Genomic DNA, 22,509 nt, shown 5'->3' with positions numbered 1-22,509 from the left:
ATTTACAAATATTTTGTTAAAATGACTAATACACGCATCTCTAAATTTGAGAGACTAAATTAGTCTAAAGTTTTGAGGACAATTTTCACTAAAAATTAAGGGACAAAAAACATATTTAACCCTAAAAATAACATTGAAGGAAAGAAAATATTTTATGATGAATTATAATGATGATGGTATTCGCTCTTCCTACCGTAAAATTTTTATCAGTATAATGGAGAACTTTAACCTTGATTAGATGAAAATAGTTGCAATTATATGTTAAATTTTACGAGAACTTTAAGATTATATTAGCTTGCATTTTAATTTATGTAATTGAAATTTGCTTTTTATAAAATGTAATTATTAAAATTAAGGAATTGTTAAATATTTAGAAAGTTTGAAAATAATAAATTTGATACATCTTGACAATGTGAAAGAAAGCTTTTAGTTTGTGAAAGTGAAACCGAAAAGAGATATTTATCAGTTAACTAACAAAATTGTTCGATACTATGTATCCAAAATTAAATGTATTTATGTATTTGTATGAATGGAAAATTGCTATATTAAAAACTTATCCTAATATTTCTTCTCAAGACTAACAGATACAGATTTTTTAAAAATACATCAAAAACCATTTGTTTAGATTCTTAATTATTAAAAAAAATGTCTCACCATTTAGCTAATTTTCTAATTTAGAACCAAATAGATAATTAAGATTTTTTTTTCTTCGAAGAAAATTATTAGAAATTTGAAATGTCATATAAAATGGATTTTAAATTTTTTTTATCAAATATATTCGAGAATCATGTTAAATAAACACAAAACAGGTGTTTGGTAAACATTTACTTTTATAATTTAATATCTATACATCGTCTTACTCAGTGTACAAGTCAATCATTTTTTCTTCTTTCGCTCTTGTCCTCTTTGTTTTTCTATACATTTCTTCTCCCACAATTTTTCTTAATTGTTTACTACACTGCCCTTTTATGCTTCAATTATTGAGACGAAAATTACATATGGGTGTCATGTTATGTTTCAATATGAACTGAAATTCCATCTTCATGACATTCAATATCATTTATAAAGTTACCCTACATAAACTTAAATTCGGAGTTAATAAAGTAATCATAAAGTAAAATAATATAAATTATGTACTAATCGCTATTTTTATATGCTACTATATTTTTAATTATCTTTCCTAGTATTGTTTTAATAAAATAACCTAGCAGACACGCCTAATACAGCCAGATCATAGCAACACAAAAGGGTAGAAAAATCAAGAGTTCATGAAATTTATTATTATTTTTTCTACAGAAATCTCTTTTTACAAGCATATACATGATGATTCTAATTATTTTTTCACTTTAATCATTCCGCAAACATAACATCGAACGATCAAAGAAACTAAGAAACTAAGAAACTAAGAAACAAAAAAGTATCACAAAAAAATTGAAAAAGTATAGCACCACACTTCCAAATGGAAGGAGCACAATGCGCGGATTCCCACAAAATACAAGGGAAAGAAAAAGGAAAAAGCAACCAAAAAGAAAAAAAAAACGAATTATTCACTGAAAGTAACCGTTGCCATATGTCACCTTACCGTTGCAAAATCTACCCGTGGGACCGGACTCAGTTGCCCCGGGTCAAGAAACGGGTTTGTGGAGCGAGCCAATTCGGCGGCGCCGGTGTTGACAACCACCGTGAGCCACTTCCCTTCAATCTCCCTCTTCTTCGTGATTCCCTTGATCTTAGTGTTGTGAAGCAAATCCCAGAATCCATTGTTCCTTTTCCTATTCACGAACAAAAGAACCAACTTCTCCTGAGTCTCCTCCAATCTCCCTAAATACCCAACCAACTCGTTCAACTCACCCACATCAAGATCCTCCATTCTCTCCCGGAGTTCTTCCACGCGCAACAAAATCTCAACCTGCACGCTCCTATAATCCTCGCCCACCAGCCGTACAACCTCGTACACCAACTCGTTCCTCTGCAGGTGAAGCGAATCAGGCACGTGGCTTATCTGTTCGACGAAACCCACGAGCGCCTCCACCTTGTACAACAAATCCGCATTCGACGCGTTCGAAAGGATAATCTTTTTACTTTCTTGGGACTCGCGAGAGGCGTTGAGGTAATACCCCAAGACTCTGGAAACCGTGAGGCTCTGTTCCAGCACGCCGGCGTACCACCGCACCCAAGAACTCAGCTCCACCGATTCCACGTCCGACTCGTCGCGAAAGTTCGAGAGGTTAAGAAAGTTGTGGCCGCCGTACGAAGGGTAGCACGAGAGTTGGTCCTTCAACGTGAAGGATCCCTTTACGACGACGTTGTGTAGAGTGAAGAGGCACTTGAGCGCCACGGTGGCGCTGCGCGTCTGGTGCAGGCGGTCCATGAGCGCGTCGATGCAGTCGCGCGGGTGGCGGTTGGAGCCCTGCCCCACCGTGAGTACCGCGGCGATGGTTTCTTCGGAGGGAGGCGCCGTGAGGGCGTGTGTGGTGGCGCGGAGAACGTGCACCCGGACGGAGGACACGTGGCGCTTTGGGGATAGCACCGCCGCGATGACGGAGGCTTTGTCTTTGAGGTTTTGGGTCAGATTTTTGAACCGCTTTTGCTGCGCCATTTGGATTATGAATGTTACCAAATATAGAGAAATAACATAATTTGTGTTTATATATATAAAAAAGTGTTAGCGTTTTGTGTGTGCATTGGAGTAATTGAATTTGACGTAGTCAGAGACCCATTTTCACTCGCATTGCATACGGTTCAATAATTAAATTTTATTTATTGATGGAAAAAGACAGTGGTGTGTTGTCTTTTTTGTAATTAGATATGATGTTGTTGGGTAATGAGGGATGTGGATAGAACACCTCTAATTTCATTGTTTTTTTTTCCACGATGTTTCCTTCTATTGATAACGCGGGTAAGGAACCTGTTATCGATTTCTTTCAACTTTATTATCGCATGTTCATGATTATGTGTATAATAGAGACTTTTTGTTCATTTTATTTTTTTTAATTTCACCATTTGAAGAAATTAGTCACATTCGCTGGCTCAGAGATATATATTATTCTTTGCTTTTATTGACTTTTATTCTTTCAATTATTATCTTACTATTTCCTTTCAATTTCCGCTTTCAGTTGCTTGTTCAAAAATACGAATCACGTGTTTGAGATGCCCTTTTCATTTTTTAGCTTGAGGAGTGTATGTATTTTCAAGAACCATTTTGCCCAAACCAGTTTATGATGAGCGTTTCCATAATTTATTGATCTTGGGTGATTAGTTTTCGTGTATTTTTGCCTAATAAAATGGTTCCAATTGATCGGGATTGAAATTGGACCATTTTGCCCCGTGTTTTCTCCTTATAAATGCACTCCACATGGTTGAAAGTGTAAAAAACTGATCCTAAACCTAAACCACTTACAAATTCGAATCGGAAGTTAGGTGCATTATTTGAGAATTTGATTTTTTTTTTTTCTGTTATTCCTGTTATGTATTTCTATAATATGCTAATTATCATTAATTTTAACATTTTAAAATATATTAAAAAGTATGTACTTCTATAATATGCTAATTATCATTAATTTTAAAGTTTTAAAATATATTAAAAAGAATTGAAAATATGCATCTTTTTTAATACGACAGCACCCAAAAAATTAATACAGAATTTGTACTCATGATTTGAACCAATTTTTACCTTAGTTTGTTCACGAAATCCATACAAATGTTGATGGTGACACACAGTCATGTTGGATAATAATGGGCCGTGTTTGGAATCGGTCACAACATCAACTGGGTCGGGGCTTGAGTACAAATTCTGAGATTCCAATTGGGTTTTTAGCAAAAGTATACAGCGTCGTTACCGTGCTTCTGGATTGGGCTTGCCTTAGGTAGCTGTAGGGGATTTCTTTTTACACTCTCGTACTTTTCTTCTGCATCCCATGCATATGAAAATTCTCATTTGATCTTTCTAATTTATGAAAAGAAGCTTTCATATTATATAGTTCAAAATTCATTTTTTCTGCAATTCATTTTCCTTTTAATTCTGTAATCTAAAAGTTTTACTTTTAGATTGTGTGATATATTTCTTTTTTTTTTCATGAAAAAAAATCTAAATTATGCAATTTGTAAACTGATTTTACTTTTAAATTATGTATTCTGAAAGCACTTTTCGGTTCCCGAATGTGCAATCTAAAGGTATATTTCTGTGAAAAAATATGTTTTGAATTGCAAATTTTGAAAGTCATTAATGTATGGATTATGTTAACTGGATTGAGGAGACAAAATGGGTAGGTTCACCCTACTTTGGTTCATTTCGCCAGTGACTTATCAAGAATGGGATAGAGTGGGTTGGCTTGACATAGGAAAGTGAGCATTTCAACCTCCTTTTTTCTTCCTGCACGCCTATAAAATATTTTATCTCTATCTTATCTCTAAATAAAAATATATTAAAAATCCTAAATTTATTTTTTCTTTTTTCACACACCGTCCCTATTAACCTTTAGGCTAGTATCTCCATAATTTTCCTCACCCATCACCAATTTCAACTTCACAAACGGAGGTGTATACCACATTACCAAATTGGATAATATAGTATACACTTTCAGATCTAGTAATACATATTTAATTGACCAATCTGAAAGTGCATGCCTTTTTTTTTTTTTTTATTCAAGTTTATTGTGTGTGGGTTGCTGTTATGTAGGGCTCAAAGCCTCTACTCGTTCCATGTCGAAAAATATGATTCCAAGTGATGAAGGAACCAAAACAAAGATAATAGATGTACAATTAGAATCCAAACAAATTCTCCCGCATATCCAATTGGCTTAACAAAATGGATAAATAATGATTATGAAAGATTATACTTCTTTTAGGTCTTAATCATAAGATAAAAATATGCTTCTCAATTATATAATTCAAGAAGCCTAAGTGTATTCCAGCAAAAGTATCAAACTTAAGACCCAAACAACATACTTGTGTTATTTCTATGATGTTTGTTTGAAATGCCAAAAAAATTAACAAGATTAAATCTCAATCCAAATTATTAAATTTATCATGTTGTGAGACCAATGTAAATTTAAAACTTCAACAACTAAATATATGTAAGTGATATACATCACCATTGAATGCAACCAAAAAAATAGAAATCGATGTACATTATCATTTTTATGTTCGCACTTGTTGGTATCTAGAAACAACCTTGACATAGTATTATTGATAATGTTCTCTAATAAAAGTTGTCATTTTATCTTGACAATTATAGATAACTTTAGTCACCAATAAAAAAACAAAAAAGCATGTACTTTTGGATTAGTCAATCCGATTTGCATTATTGAATCTGGGAGTGTATATTGAATTAACAGCCAATTCGGTATGCATTACTAGATTCCAAAATGCATACCGAATTACTCAATTCGATATGTAAATTTAGATATCGAATTCAGTAATCTGATATATAAATTTACATACCGAATTGCGTTATTCAATATACACTCTCAAATTTGAAAGTACATTCTAGATTGGACAATTCAAAAATAATTATGTGAAGATGAAATTAGGGATAGGTGAGGAATATTACATGAAGGTCAAGAGGGATGTCCTGTGAAGAAAAGGAAAAGAAATTTTGAATTTTTAATATGTTTCTGTTCAAGGGCAAGATGGGGATAAAATGTTTTATGGGTCCAGGAAGAAAAAAGGGATGCAGGAAGAAATGTTTTAGGAAATTGGTATGAAACTCTTAATCCGTGGTTTGTTATATATATATATATATATATATATATATATATATATATATATATATATATATATATATATATATATATATATATTAAAAGAATGTAAGTATCTTTTAAGTTTTAATTAATTAATGTTTCTAATCAAATAAATTAAATAATTATTATTTGTTCATATTAAATTATTATATTCAAACTTTATTTGTAAGTCTTTATAATGATTAAAATTTTAATATTATTGTATATTTATAATATATAAATAATACATTATATATAATAAATAATATTTTTATTTTTATTTTTCTTAAAAAATAAAAAATGGTTTTTGGATCAATTGTCTTATCCCAGTTTTAATCTCTCAAATTGACATATTAAAATGAATTTGCGTATTAAAAATTTACCGCAGACTCACAATATATAAATTAGAAATTATTAATTTATTCCTTTAATTTTATTTACTTTTTTTTCATATTTATAATTTTAATTCAATTTAATTTTTTAAAAAAAAATAATCAATTTGATATCTTTTCAATTCAAACTAAATTAATAATTAAACTTAATTTATAAATTATTTATACACATTAAAATATTTATTTATAATTTAAATAAAAAACTATTCCACCTAAATATTCAAATTATTATTGTTTATCATATTAAATATTTAAAAATTACAAGTGTCACTTTTCAAATATTGACATGTGATAATAATAATAATGACATGTGACAGTGTCATGTTGATGACCATATTTAACACACACATGACAGATTTTTTTAATTATAAAAAATGAATTTTAAAATTTAAAAATATTAGAAATTTTATTATTTGACACGTGATGTGATATGTACAATTACTATATTAACATCAATATAATAAAAATAACTAAATTAAATATTTTTACTTAGAGGACAAAATTAAAAAAACAAAAAAACAATCTTTTTGAAAAGTAAAATAAAATTAGTGGACCAAGTTAGGAATTAAACCTATAAATTATCCTTTACTTAAAAGAGTTTTGAAATATTAAAATCTAAAAGTCAGTTTTAAATTGTATAATACGAAACTCTTTCCTAAAAGACTATGAAAGCTTGGATTAAAAGGCAGTGTAATATATAATAACCTCTTATGCGCATGAAGTACAATACAAAATGTTAGACCAAAAGAAGGCACAAGCATAGAGTTACGAATAGGTGAAAGAGTGACAAAGACATATGTAGGTACATAAATTTGGTTGAATTCTGGGTTGCTACTAACACTCTGCATTCTTTATTTATTTGTTCTCAGAACATGCGAACGTTAGTTGAGCAAGTAGAGGCTATATAAACCCAATTTGGAAAAAAAGTTCATTTATCTACTATTAACTTTACCTATATTTCTTTTCATAATTTCACTCACAACAACATAAAGACAATGATTCACGTCATCACACCCAAATTTCGACCATTGCAAACTCTTACGATTAAAGTTGATAAAATGGATTATTTTGTTCGAATACATCATAAATTACTCACTTAATAAATCAATTTAATTTGACTTACTTATTAATAAAAAAAATTAAATCCATAATAAGTCAGATTCTGAGCGGATTAAATTAAAAGTTAATTTATATTAAAATTTACAAAAATATTTTAATTCAATCCCACTCAAATGTGTGATGAAATAAATTAACCTTAAGATATACTTTCACAACTTTAATATCAACAACATGATTCTACAAATTATAAAACACGATTTTCTACTGTGATGATGTTGTCCTAAAATAAATATTATGTTGTGCTAGGTACACTAATAAAACAATATGATGCAAAAATATGTGAATATCAAAATTATGTTTTAACATTTGTCAAAACTGTGTATAAGGTGAATTAGATCATTGACAATTTTACTGATTATAGGACTCCTATGAAACACACTTTATTAAAGAAATTAAAATCTCTCGTGATTAATAATTAGATTTGCATTTAATGTGCTTACTTGTGATTAGTTATTGTGAAGTTTGAGAAGTTATATTACTTGAATAATGTCAAAAAGAAGGTATAGTCGTATACGTAACTTCCTTTTCCCTCTTTGCCTAACGCACTTCACATGTCAAAACAATTTAAGTATCAAAGAATTTAAATCATCAACAACAACCACAATTAACTTTCCTCCAACACTTACATGGTGCTTGCTTTATAAAATGGAAATATGTAAGATAAAAATAAATAATAAATCACTTTAAAGAACAAAATTACGTAAAAAAAAATATTTGATTATTTGTAAAATAAATATATGTGAGAAATAAAAACTAAATATTTTTTAAAACACTTTTAATATCTTGATCGATTTCATAAACAATAAAATAAAAGTTATATAAAAAATAAATGTAAAATAACAGAACGAGTTCTACCATTTTTTTATTTTTTATTTATTTCCTAAATTATTATTTTCCTCTTTCTCCTTTATCAATTAAGGGATTAGTAATGAAGCCATGGCACAATTTTTTTAGAGGCAAGATCATTTTTCTTAGATTCTTATGTAATGATAAATTTTCTACTATTAAAGATAGTTTTTAATATATATTTTCAGTTAAAGTTTATGATTACATTTTTCAAATTCTACAACGTGCTAACTATAAATTAACTAGGTTTGTTAATAAACCTAATAGACTAGGTTTGTTAATAAACCTAATAGGCATTACACTAATCCAAGCATTGGAATTGTCAAGGAAATTTTAAATTAAATGATTCGATCCTAAGACATTGTTAGGGTTAATCATTCATCATCTGAGATATTTTTTACTTTGGAAACATCGATTTCTTCACGATTTAATCTTTAAAAAATGGTTCAAAAGAATAAAAAGATAAAAAATATTTAAACCAACTTAAATATCGACTTCTAAAGAATATGAAATTATTGAATGCGGCATGAACTAGGCCTAATTCTATTTTCATTCAACATTCAAATCCACCTTAATTCTATTCCCATTCATTTAACACTCGAATTCACCTCTTTTTTTTTTCCTTCTAAAAGTACAAAGCCTCTTGAAGCAATATCTCCAATCACATAAATTTGTCCAAAATTTGATCATTAAATTAAATATGGTTGTTTTTAATTCATAATATTTACAAAAACTCGTATTAATTTAATGTTATTTAACAACCCCGAGGTACATCAAAGTCAACCTTATTAATGAGAACAAAATGAAATCATTAGTTATACTCAATTTTAGTTATTTGAGAAAATTAATAATAATGTAATAAAACTATTTTTTTTTTTCGAAAGCAAAACTTTACTTGAGAAACAATAGAGGCAAAATTATGTTAATTTGTTATGAACAAAGAAGTACAAGAATATTGTGAGACATTTGTCAAGTCATTGTTAAATATACATTATTCTTGTGTGTATAATAACTTATATATGATTATATATAGCGATATAAACTTTAAATTGAAATTAATGTTGATCTGTATAAATAAGCTGTGTAAGGCACTTGACGTAGATAAACACGAAGAAGGATTTTCCTTAGAAAGTGAGAGATGAAAAGGAAAGGAAAAAAAATAAAAATAGGTGTTTGAAAAAGGAAAAATAAGAACATATAAAACTTGGAGTGGAAAGTCAAATTTATTTCTTGAGTTTTTATATTTATTTTATGAAATATTACAATATTTAAACTTATTGCATAGCACATTGTTATCGTCAGAATTTATGATAAAAAGTCATGATTTGATCAATTGAAAGATTCTGTTTTCATATAATTGTTTTTTCATTCTAATATAATAATATTTATATGGCTAGGTTCATTCTCAATTCTGACTTCCTGTTAATCATAGTATAAAACATTGTTCACTAGAAAGGGATTTAATCGTTAAATTTTTAGTAACGTAGTTGTCATGTTTTTTTTTTTTTGGTTTTTAAAATAAACTATTGGTTAAATATAATAATAACCCATATTGGTAACGACTATGAAAATCATCTCTCATATGCACATATTTAAAAGATTACATGTTGCTTTGAATATTATTTCATAAAGCAATAGGTGGAATTTAAAAATATATTTCAAATTAAGGTTGCGTTCAAGAATATAAAACATTAAAATTGAGGACGATTTAAAGACTAGCAAAAAGAAAATTAGAGGGTTATAAATTATACATGTGTGTACTTTGTTAACTAAAAAGGAACTTACATGTGAAGCCAACAAATAGTGAACCTTTGGAATGGTATTATTTTGTAAATAAAGCAATTACAACATCTACAACCTATACAAAATTATATTTGTAATCAACCACATTTCAAAAGAGACACTGAAAATAATTAGGAAAAAACTGCCATTTACTCAATTTTTCTTTTCTTTATTTTTCCAACTCAGTTTTTTTTTCTTTAATTTTTATCGCATTAATTATCACGTTTATTACTTTATCCCTTTTTTTTAACGATATCGCTGCCTTTCCTTTTTCTATTTGCCACTCCTAAAATAAAATGGTTTACTTTAGAAAATAAAAGCGTACTTAAAATTGTTAATTACAAAATAACGATTAAAAGTTGTGATAACATTCTACGTATACTTGACATAATTTAAAATTAATTATTATTTCAATGGTTATTTTTCATTTAAGAAGGATTTGAAACAATTACATATTTTATATTATTTTGATAATGAACTACCTTTATGATCGATTATAATTATAAGTAGTTTTATCTTCTACACATAATTTTTAAGATAATTAATTTTGTTTGGAAATAAAAGATCAGTTTTACAAAAATGAAAATTGTAGAGCTGTCAAAATGGATTAGAACTCGCGAGTCAACCCAGCCCACCACGAGTTCGGGCCGGGTTGGGTTGAAAATATTTTATTAATTTCAATACGGGTTGATTTTTTACCCGACTCACTCGGGTTGAACCCGTGGTGAGCCGCGTTGGTCATCAACCCGTAAATAAAGGGTCATGTAAGTATTTTTTGTTAAATTGGACTGTGCATTTGGGTCAGGTTAGGTTGTTTTTTTAGCCAACACATAGATAATTTAGTATTTTTTATTTTAGCTTTTATTTGGATTATATTGAAGTTTATTTAGATTTTAATTATAATTATAATTTAGTTTTGACTGAAACAAAAATTTAAAAAAATTGTAATTTTTTAATTAAGTGAGTTCGTGAGCCAACCTGTTTAACCCACCAACCCGTGGTGAGCCGGGTTGGGTTCAAATTTTTTTGACTCGCTAATAAGTGAGTCAGGTTGAGTTGGTTCACTAAGTGATCAATCTGTGGTGGATCGAGTCGAGTCAAGTTATCCGTTTTGACAACTCTATGATAAAAAAAAAAAAAAACTATATCGGAAGTTTCCTAAATGATCACAATTAAAATAAGCTATTTTAATTACAAATTTAAGTTTTTATTCCAAACCAGACAGTAAATATTTCATTTTGTCGGAAAATGTAATTATCTTCATAATATAAATAAAACTTTTTCTTTAATGATTTTATATTTATGAGTTAAACTATAGAGAACAATGAAATGTAAGTTAATAACAAAATAATGAGCCGAAAGTCTTAAAAACATTAGCAAAACCCACCAAAATTTATCGTCTCTAATAAGTTTAGTAAAAATAAGTATAAAGGAATATTCAACAATTCTTCCTAACATATTCTATATGCACACAAAAAAGAGATACATATATTAGAAACGACATTGGAATAAAGCAAAAGAAATTAATGTGGTGAACCAGTACAGAAGTTGGACTGGATTCAATTCAGTTCATTTATAAAACTACATTTAAGTTGATCAAAACAAATATTATAAATAAAATTTTAAAACTTGTAGGCATTTACAGCTGCAAAAGGTTCTGTTGATTATAAACTGCAGAAGATAAGCATCCATAAAATAAAGTGTTTGTTTCTGAATTCTGTATTTGTTTCCCCACCCAGAACACAAAAAAATCCAAACTGGACAACCATAAAAATGAACAAATACTGTTATATACATGCATACAGTGTATGTGTAAAAGGAGCAATTCCTTCGGAATCCGTAAATCGCAATAGTAAAGAGTAATGATATCATCATCATCTTCATCTTCTAATAATCTTTCATTGACCTTCATCCACCGAATTAACAAACCAAACATTTAATTATCAGTATCCTTCGTGGTCTCCGAGAAAAGCCGATCCGAAGAACGTTCGCCGACATCTTCCTTAATGGAGTCCTTGGTCGGAGGGCTCTGAAAAAACCACCGTCTGTCATGTCCCCGCACGTGAGGGCTGCTACTGGTGCCACCCATGCCTCTTGTCACGTGAGGACTAAGACTGTGACCAACGCTTCTGGTTCTGTAACCCCTCCTCCCACTGTTCTCGCGCGTGAGACCCAGGCTCAAGCCGCAACTCTTGGTGCGACTAAGCGTCGTGGAAGTCATCAGCTGGTTCCGCACTTCCTCAGGCAAACGCAGAGTGAACCGCTCGCAATTCTCTCCCGGTTGAACCAGCGAGTGACCCGTCGAGTGAGATCGCGGAATCAAGCTGGCGATGCTGAAACCCGTTGACCTTGACCGCGGTGAACGGTTGCGATTGATGAAATCATTGGGCTTAGGAGAAACCGTGGGTTCGGGTTGGACCGGGGAGTGTAAAACGGGCTGAACCGGATCCGGGATTGGGATGGAAACAAAGGAGGGGTCGTCGTCGGGTTTGGGGACAAGGTTGGCGCGACAGACGGGACAAGTGGAGTGATTTGCGAGCCACGCGTCGATGCACTCGGGGTGGAACACGTGGCTGCACTTGGGTATCAAACGCAGCGTTTCCTCCTCCTCGAACTCGTTCAGGCACACGGCGCATTCTAGCGTGGCGCGTCCTATCTTGAGGCTCTTCACGGTGGAGTAGACGAAGGTGGGGAAGGTCTCGATGATTTCGCGGTCCAGACCGCGTGGCCGACGCGCGATCGAGATGGAGAGGTCGAACCTCCCTCGCATCCTTCGCTCCGCGCACTGGCGCGTGTACACGGAGAGGAACCCGAGGAAGAAGAACACCGCCACCAGGATCACCAGAACGATGGCCATGGACTTGTCGAACTTCAGCTTGGAGAACATGTCCGGCGGCGGTGGCGTGAGCGCGTTGGGGAGCTGCGCGGCGGCCGGCGGCGGAAAGTGCGTGAGGAGAATAAAATAGCAGTAGAAAAGAAAAAGGTCATGGTGGAAAGTGTTGTGAGGTTTGAGTGGGAGAGTGGTCATGAGAGTTTGAATTTCAATGTTTCATCTGAAAGTTTTGGTCTTAATTAATAGTAGCCACCGTTCATGGCCGCTGATTGCTCCTCTGATCACTTTTCTTTGGTTCAGTTTTGAGTCTCGTCGTAGTTAATGATTCGGTGGTTGTTGCAGAAATAAGATGCACAAAACGGTACCGTAAGGGTTTGGATTATGGTGGCCAAGAAAAAATTGGAGTTTACATGGACTTTGCGCCTACATGAAAGTTTTCAGAACAGGATAAAGCTTTTATTTTAAAATTGGTATTCAAAAAATGTTTTTTTTTTCAAACATCCTTGATTATTATTATTATAACATGTATATTTTTTTTGTTTATTTAATAATGAAATCTACTTCTGTCCTTTCGTCACCAGTCCTATCTTCCGACCAAATAAAACATCCATGGACTTTAGCTTTGGAGACATCAAGTTCCAACTTAATCAAAAACAAGTCTGATCGGTGGAAAAAATAAAATATTAATTAAAAACATTTGGATAAAGAAAAATAAAAATAATAAGTAGATACCAAGATGAATAAAGATAGGTTAAAATAATAGTATCTCACATTATATTTACCGTGAGACAACCATGTTAAAGCAAATATCAGTGTTAATATTAGTAAGGTTTATGTATTTATGTATATACGAAACCTAAAGTATCATTATAGATAGGAAGAGAAAAAATATATATGTGAATTCAGTAGACCAAACAATCATGATTGATAACAGGGGATTTGAACCTTTCTTCAACCGTTTTTCAAAACTTTTTAACGAAATTCTCATTTCATTTCCTAACGGATGCAAAAGGAAAATTATCTGTGATTGATGTAGCAGACAGAGAATGGAGTCAAAATACTCTATATAATGGTAATAGATGTATATTTGGCAAGTTCAAATTCAATTATTTCATAATTTATACTGTATTTTCTTTTATTATATTTTAATACATTTATTTATTATTCTTAATTTCTTTTTATCCCTTTATTGCGCCACTTATAAATTTTTATGCACTTTAATTAAAATAAATGAATATTGCAAATTAAAGTAATGAATAGTTCATTATTAATGTTATGTGGAAACTAATAAAAAAATGTAAAAATCCAATGTAGCAATTTAAACAAAGAGAAAAGAACTTAAACTTTTAAAATATAAATAAAATTTAATTTAACTAATATTCATTAAATAAATTTATTTAAATAAAATGACTTCTTAAATATAAAAAACATAATAAAAAATAATAAAGTACTGAAAAGTATAATAAAAAATAATTACATTTAAAAAATTCTAAAACTACAATTACATCTAAAACATATTATTATTTTTTATATACAGCTGATTTGTCCTTTAGAAAGTAATTTATCACCTAGGATTTGATTTATCATTTTTTTTTTCTAAATTGATTCAAAGTCATCACATTTATAACAATCCTAATAACTGGTTCAAAATTAAGCCTGTTTAAATTTAGAACACCACAATAAATAATTAGATACATGCTAAAACAAATCACTGAAAGGAAGGATCTAAATTAAGTAAAAGATGTGGGAATAAATATTTAAATCCATTGCATGGAATACCAATAACATTATTTTTATCTTTAATCACTGTGGCTTCACCTCCAAATGGAAAGAACAGAAACTACGTTTGACTTGGCATATTATAGTCCATAAGCAAAGTTCCTCCTACATTACTAATATATTAATTAGGGTTAATTCCTTCAATTCTTAATACCCCAATATTAAACTTCCCAACTTTCAAACTCTACACACTAACTAAAAAATAAATCACTTTAAATTAATTTACACAAATATTTAAATGACTACAAAAGAAATTTAGCATGTTAGGAAGTTTTGTTATAGCTTGTTCTTTTGATTAATCTTAAAATTTATTAAAATAAGAGATTTATGTTTATTTATTAACATTCTTACTTTGATCTATAAGAGAAATTTTCTTTTTAGGATCTAATTTTATTCTTAATAAGTAATTTTAAAAATAAAATAATTATTTTATCAATTTTATTTTTTAAATGGCCGTTATCATAATTAGAAGTGAACAAAACATATGTGTTTAAGAATTTTTTATTTTTTCTTGCAAAAGGTGCCGTTGCTAAAGTGTATAGAATACGAGTCCAATTTTGTATGGTTTAGTGGTATTTGAAACTTGTAGCAAAGTTGATATTAAATAATCAATCTCAGTGAGTCCAGAAAATGATTCAAAACACGAAAAACAAAAATGAACGGCAAATCCTTTTTATTGAAACCACCAAAGTCAACTCTAAAAATAAAAGTTAATTAGTATCGAACAGATTTAGAATTTGAAATAAAATTCAACGAGAGATGACGGAAATGATGGAAAAAAAAAAAAGGTAAAGATATTTTTGGAGGTGATGAAGAAAAAGCAATGATTGGCCATTAATTGGATTTCAACCCATATTATCAATTTTCTTGGAAAGAAAAACAATCATGTTGATAAAAAAATTATATCTTCTTTCAATAAGGACTTTTCATGAAGATTATGACTTAAAGAAGTATAAAGACTTAATAATGATATATATATATATATATATATATATATATAACTGTTAAACACTTTAAAGAATAATGTTTTGATTCAAGAGATACATCGAAGATTTAAGAATTTAATTGTTTAGGTCTTGTAATATGTATATATTATTTAAAATAGTTAAATTATTATGTCAAGAGTCAAAAAGACAAAATCCAAACAGTAGAACACCAAGATAATTTTATTTATTTGCAAAACTCACTACAATAATCGATTATCATAATTGATTATCACCTGCTGATAGTAGATTATCCTTACTGATAATAGATTATCACAGCGAGAAAAATGGTTTAGAAAAGTTTATGTGATAATCGATTATTACTTATGATAATCGATTATCTGTGGCAGTTGTGACTTAACTTTTCACATTTTTAACCTAATTTATAAATAGGCTTATATAAATAAAGTGTTAGGGTTTCATTTGGAAGAATAGAAGTTAGAGAAGTCTGAGTATCCGAGAACTCTTTGTGGGAAGACTTTGAAAAACCTAGTATGGGTGAGCGATAACTTTCATCAAGTGGGATCTTGAGTGATTAAGTGTTATCGTTGTTGCTAGAAGAAGCCAGTCATCTTTTGTGTTATTCAAATGAGGTGTTCATTCCTTGTTGTGATTCAAGGAAGGTGATCTCATGCCTTATGGATTTAAAGGGAGGTGTCTTCATCTCTTGTGTGATTCAAGAGATGTGTTTACTAAACCTAATATTTTTTATCATTGATTGTAAGTTTGGTTTATTTTAGTGATCGAGTTAATCTCATTTTTTAAAAATTAATAACTAGACATAAGGTGTTTTTATTCGAATCAGTATAAATACTTTATGCAATTTTCTCTTTCATATTCTTTTTATTTTATTGTGTTTATTAAAATAATAAAAATAATTTCCATTAAACTTTAATATCAAAAGGCAAAGTTTTTAAAATCACAATTTTAATTAAGAACTCAATTCTACCTCGTCTTGATTTTTGTCCATTATGCTAAGCTGCTTAATTCCAACAAAACCGCTCCAAGAAATCAATTAATAAAATATATCTTATTTCTGCTTTTTTTTTTACCTGTTTGTAAGACCATTTATAAGTGTGATTCATATAATCTTTTCAAAAAAAGTATTTGAAAAATAATTGATAAAAAAGTAAAGAACAAAAAGTCATACCTCTAATCATGTCATATATTAAAACTGACAGATTAATGTTCAAATTACTGGTTGAAGAAAATAGAAGAAGAAAATTTCCACTATTTCGTAGGTAAGAACACTCATTAAAATAATATAAAAGACATTATATCTATAAAAGGTTACATTTTAACTTAGAAGTAAGGAGGGGCGTATATAATAATTAACACTGAATTTATGAAAAGCTATTAAAAGAAGTAAATACTACAAATTAAAAATTTATGATAGAAAGACATCTTAAAATATATAAAAGGTCTAAAAAAGTTAAAGGAATAGCAAACTCACTTTGTTATATCGATCACAAATTTAGAGTGACGTGAATGAAACATTTATTTTGGAAATTTCAATATATTTACGAATGATTTTGTGTGTGAATGATTTATAAGAATTTAGTTTCTCTACTGAATTTTTTTTATTGTTCTCTGTTGAGTATTAAAAATACATTATTTTGGTACTCTAAAAATAATTTTAATATATTTAAAAATTTTAAAATTAATAGCCATCAATGTATTTTAAAAGTACAGTAAAGAAATAACAGAGAAAAATCAATAAAAAATCCAAACTCTAATTTATAAGTTCAACAAAACACGGATCTCATGACATATAGTGCGAAAATGCTATAAAGGAAGTTTAAACTAAAATAAATGTTTACTTGAATAATTCTAGTCATGCCATAAACTTTTGAACTTGGTTTTATAATGGTATTTGAAAATGGAAGATCATAGACAGTTTAAAAAAAATTAATGTTAATATAAGAGGGTCAAAATTGAGTGAAGTAATTGAAGTTCAAATTATTCAAATTACTATAAAATATGTAAAAATTATGTGTAGTTAATTGTTTATATGTCAAGATCAACCTATATTTATCGTGTGACAAAAAAAAATAGTGATAAAGAAGAACAAAGTTTGATGAAAAAGGAGAATAAAATCAAACTTGAAAAAATATAGAAATGAATGACAGTAACTAATAGTTGAAAAATTAAATATATGACATAGTTTGCCAACATAGTAATAGTCGAAAAGTGAAGTGAAAAAAAAAATGTTTACTTACTTTAGACATCTCCTCAATGCATGTGTCATGTATTATTATTATCTATTGTCATACATTAATTGCTATTAAACGATCATTGGATTATAATTCGTTAAGTTTCATGAATGTTTACTAGGAATATAACCTAATTTATGTGTTTCCTAATGATAAAATAGCTTTGATGACTCAAACATTATTTTATGTTGTTGTTCAAAGTAATTGGTAACTTAATAAGATTTAGACTTTAATTGTAAGTTGAAATGTAAGTTGAAATCTTAAACGATATTCACACTAAATGATCGTAAAATCTACACTAATTAATCATAAATCTAATATAAATTATTTAACATATTTGTTAGCTCAAAACTATGATACACGGATACAGTATGTATATTTGATACTACACGTATAAGATACGTCGATACAATTATTTTGAACATAATAGGACACAATAGTAATATATACATATTGAAAAATGTACAAAAAACTATTAAAAAAACATTATTAATGTATAATTATTGATGTGAGAATCCAAATTCAAATAAAATGTATTAAACATTTTCAACATAAAATTTTATAAAGTACCAAATACAAATACATGTTTAACATAAATATATAAGATAAATTAAAGTATTGGTGCATCATAGGATAGACACTTTAACCTGACGTGATATCATGTAAGAAGTATAATTTAAACCTAACTCAATATCACAAAACCTCACTTATATACTATAAAATTGTCTTATATCTAGTCGATGTGAGACTTCCAACATTTATTATAAAGTAGATAAATTTCCAATGTTTACACATAAACACATCAAATCTAATACAAATTAGTGTTTAAATTTAACAATCATCAAGATTAGAAGCCTAACAAAGGTAAAGGAAATATAACAATAACTTGTTTTATTATTTCTTTATGAAGGTTTCTTTAGAAGTAAGGAATATTTTTTTTTATCCTTTAATACATGTTTAAAGAAGAATGATTATTTTAGATGCAAAAATAAGTGTTTATAAAACTTAAACTATCTTTAACCTCTCTTCTCGTCTTATCAAATTAGATAAGATGACTCATCATTGTTATTAAATCAAATCAAGTAACGATTTGATATTTTTTTTATAAGAACTCCATGAAAATAAAAACTCCAAAAATAAAGAAATTTCCTATCAAAGAATGGAAACAGAAATATTAGCCGTAGTAATAAGAAGGAGTTGTCTACTACATTACTTCTAAAGTTATCCAATTGCCATAAAAATCGATTTTTTGATACTCCAAAAATCTAGGATCAACATAATCATATAAGAGACTTTAACACAAAATAAGTTAATAACGATTTCAACTGATTATGTACAATATGATTTTAACACGATTCTGCTAAACCAAAAAGATAATGAATCATTGAAAGGGGTCATAATCTTCTCTTCATCTTTTTCCAAGTGGTGAAACGATAAAATTGAAAGCAGCAAGTAATCGAATATATCTAATCCAATCCAAGAAAATAAATAATAACAAGTGAAGCTAGTTTTTCTGTCTTTTTCAGTCGCCATCTTCAACTAATTCAACACTTTTATTTTTATTTCTAACCAAAACTTTTTTCGTCACTGTCATTTCCATCGAAAACTCTATTACTTTTTAATATAGACACCCATCGCAATAAGGAACATCCCCTCCTCAAATTCCAAATAAATTACTCTCTAAAGTACCTTCATCATCTACGTAACCACATAACTTCATGAACCTTGCAATTATTTCCCTTCTCAATCTTCTCGAAGCATGCCACCAAATACAACTAAAATATTCATCATTTTTAAAGTCTTATTTTTTATCTTTGTTTCGATCGAGACATTTACAGGGTGGTGGTGTTTTTCTATTTTTAATCAGAAATAATAATTGGAAGTTTGACTCCAAATTTGGAATGGATTCTCAAAATATATCTTCTTAAATTTGTTTAAAAATATATCTTTTTTAAATTTGTTTAAAAAGATATATTTAAGAATGAAGCGTCCTAAATTTAAATCAAAATTTATCATTTATTAGTCCATTCGGACATATTAAATTCATTTGAGTACCCTCTATTAAGTTTTTATCGAATCGGCCGATTTTATATGTTAATTTGCATATATTTATAAGATTTTGTCTCAATTATTGAGGTGGCCTGGTAATATATATGCACATGTTTCTTCCAACGAATTTTAGTAACAGAAATCTCCAAATTTACAAAATCAAATAAAAATGGGATCGGTGAGGAAATATAATTCTTTAAGCGAGTTTACGAGTTAATCTATAACAATATATAAAGAAGATTTCCTTTTTTATGTCCATATTTCATAATATCAATTTTACTCTTTATAATATAATTATTTATTAATCTTTTAAAATTAACGGTTATTTTTACCTATTTTCTATATAACTGTTTATCTTTTTTTATTATTCATTAATAATTAAATTTTTTATTCATTTTACTTTATTTTTAACAATTCACTTCATTTTCAATAAATATAAATTTATTTTATATATTAATTTAATAACATTATATTATTATCACAAATTTTATAAAATATATATATACATACGCTGGTGCTGTGTACGCTAGTAATGCATAAAATGCTTATTCGGTTTCAAATATATGATTTTGATGGATCCAATAGCTCGACCCGTTTGCTAAAGTGAAACAAAACCTTTTTTCTGCACCCCCTAAATATTATAGCTGCACCGCATAACTTTTAAAATATCCCTTCCACCCTTGCTATTTTATCTCAAGCTTGTTTCCTCCGAGTTTTGGTTTTATCGAGATCGTGATGTAAACTATAATAATTTTGACAATCTTGGTAGTGCTGGTGGTAATTTGAAATAGGGTAAATTCCGATCCATAAAAAAAATATGAATCGATACAATGAAGTTTTTATTTGTTGAGGATTTTTCTGGAATGGATATTCGGAAAGGGACTAATTCAAAACAGTTTTCTATCTAGAATATTCAAAACGTTTTTTTTTTTTTTACTTCTAAAATGTAAATTTTGTTACAGTGATAATATTTATGCTGTGTTCACTTGGAGGAAAGTGATTCGGAGAGAGTGAGTGGATGGGTTTGAGTTGATTTAAGAGTGAAATTTGTGTTATTGTTTTTAAGGGATTTATAAGTGATGGTAAGTAGATTTAGAAGTAATTTTTGTGAAAGTTTGCAAAAGATTTGATTGATGTGATAGATTAAAGAATATGTTTTATTAGAAGTAATAATCAAATTACCATTTAGCCCTTAGTTAAATTAGTTTGTAAATTAATATGTTAAATTTTTTAAACACATCAAACGAAACAGCCATGGTGGAAGGGAGGAAGATTGGATCTGAAAAGGACACAAAACAAGCCGTATCCGATCCCATAGAAGGTATCCGATCCACACCACACTCGTATCCAATCCACAACCAAACGTATCCGATCCAAGCTGCCTGGATTCGATCCACTCACTCACGTATCCGATCCAAGCTGCTTGTATTCAACCCACGTATCCGATCCAGCACAATGGGATCCAATCTTTCACACAACATCTGGTTTTCTCCGCTACATGGGATCTGTTTTCTCCGCCACATGGCTGCAGCTTCTCATGTTGGAGTGAGGATTGGTTCCATGGCACGTGAGAGAGATGAGAGGGGTAAATATGTAATACCCCAACCCATTCCCAGCAAATCATCGCGTTATACCCGCGATTTAAATTGTGATGAATTCCTCCCCATACTCGCTCTACCATCCACGCACATACCCTTAAGCGAACATCATATTCATTCTTATTTCTTTTCTCGCATTTCATCTCTCCTTAAAACGAACATATTGAAATTGACTATTCTAAAAACTTTTTAAATAACCTGTTTTTGTTTAAGAATATACAATTACTTCCTTCACCTCATCAAATTTTTACTCCCACCCCAATAAAATTCTTCTGAAATGTTTTCTGTAAAAGGAGGGTTTGATTGGCTTCTGGAAAAAAAAAATCGAAATTGTTTATTATACTCCGAAAAATAAATTTCGGAAGTGGTATAGTGCAGGTAGAAAATGGTAGGGTGTAGGAAGAAACAGTCTTAAGAGTACAGAGGAGCATAAAACATAAAACACCAAACCAACTTTATTAACGCCCAAAACCAATCTTATGTAATGGTTGAAGTAGCCCAAACCTAAAATTAGATTGTTTACTACTCACACCCAATTGATTACTACTGCACTTCATACTAATAATAAAACGATGAAACGAGCAAGGCACTCTAAAGTTAATCTAACGAACTAAGAGTGCTGACAAAGCCTGGTTTAGTAACCCCAACTCAGAGCCCAGTAAAAACGGAAATAAAAAAACCGAAAGCACAATTATACGAGCAAATAAAAAACAGGCTTAAATATATATTTACTCCTTATTTTTCTTTTTCTATTTAAATTAGTTCTGATTTTGGTTTTGTATTTAATTAGGTCTCTATTTTCGTTAAATGTTGGTAAATTTGGTTTGTTTTACTAACATGTATAAATATTTTAACATTTTCTAACACTGCATGTCACGTGTTATCTCCTAATTTTTTTAATTTTTTTTAATTTTTTTTAAATATTTAAAAAAAATTAAAATTTTTTTATTTCAAAAAAATTGTTCATGTGTTAAGTCAAAATTGTGTCACATGTTAGTTTATGGTTATATTATTTTTTTTTGTTCAATTTAGTCACTATATATGTTGTTTTTGTTCAATCAATTCATATATTCGTTATTTTTTATTAATTTAATCCCAATTTTTATTAAACTGGAACAATTTTTTCTCTTTTAAGTTGAGATCAAATTTAACTTTTTATAAATATTATTTATATTTTTTTTAAAATTAACAT

General features: G+C 29.2%; 2 protein-coding genes across 2 annotated transcripts; both read right to left on the bottom strand.

Moving 5' to 3' along the window:
* Positions 1-1,250: 1,250 nt before the first annotated feature.
* LOC114196022 (putative clathrin assembly protein At4g40080) lies at positions 1,251-2,667 on the bottom strand. The gene has a single exon (XM_028086510.2). It carries the CDS (start codon positions 2,597-2,599, stop codon positions 1,574-1,576), a length of 1,026 nt encoding a protein of 341 aa, XP_027942311.1. The 5' UTR covers positions 2,600-2,667; the 3' UTR covers positions 1,251-1,573.
* An 8,859-nt stretch (positions 2,668-11,526) lies between these two features.
* LOC114196081 (RING-H2 finger protein ATL11-like) lies at positions 11,527-13,152 on the bottom strand. The gene has a single exon (XM_028086598.2). The coding sequence runs from the start codon at positions 12,888-12,890 to the stop codon at positions 11,799-11,801; it is 1,092 nt and encodes a 363-aa protein (XP_027942399.1). The 5' UTR covers positions 12,891-13,152; the 3' UTR covers positions 11,527-11,798.
* Between the last annotated feature and the right edge of the window lie 9,357 nt (positions 13,153-22,509).

Source organism: Vigna unguiculata, chromosome 9, assembly GCF_037176805.1.
Source record: "Vigna unguiculata cultivar grain cowpea cultivar isolate G323 ecotype 2 chromosome 9, ASM3717680v1, whole genome shotgun sequence".
Taxonomy (NCBI): domain Eukaryota; kingdom Viridiplantae; phylum Streptophyta; class Magnoliopsida; order Fabales; family Fabaceae; genus Vigna; species Vigna unguiculata.
The sequence above is the reverse complement of the archived record's forward strand: the minus strand, read 5'-3'. Positions and strand labels throughout refer to the sequence as shown.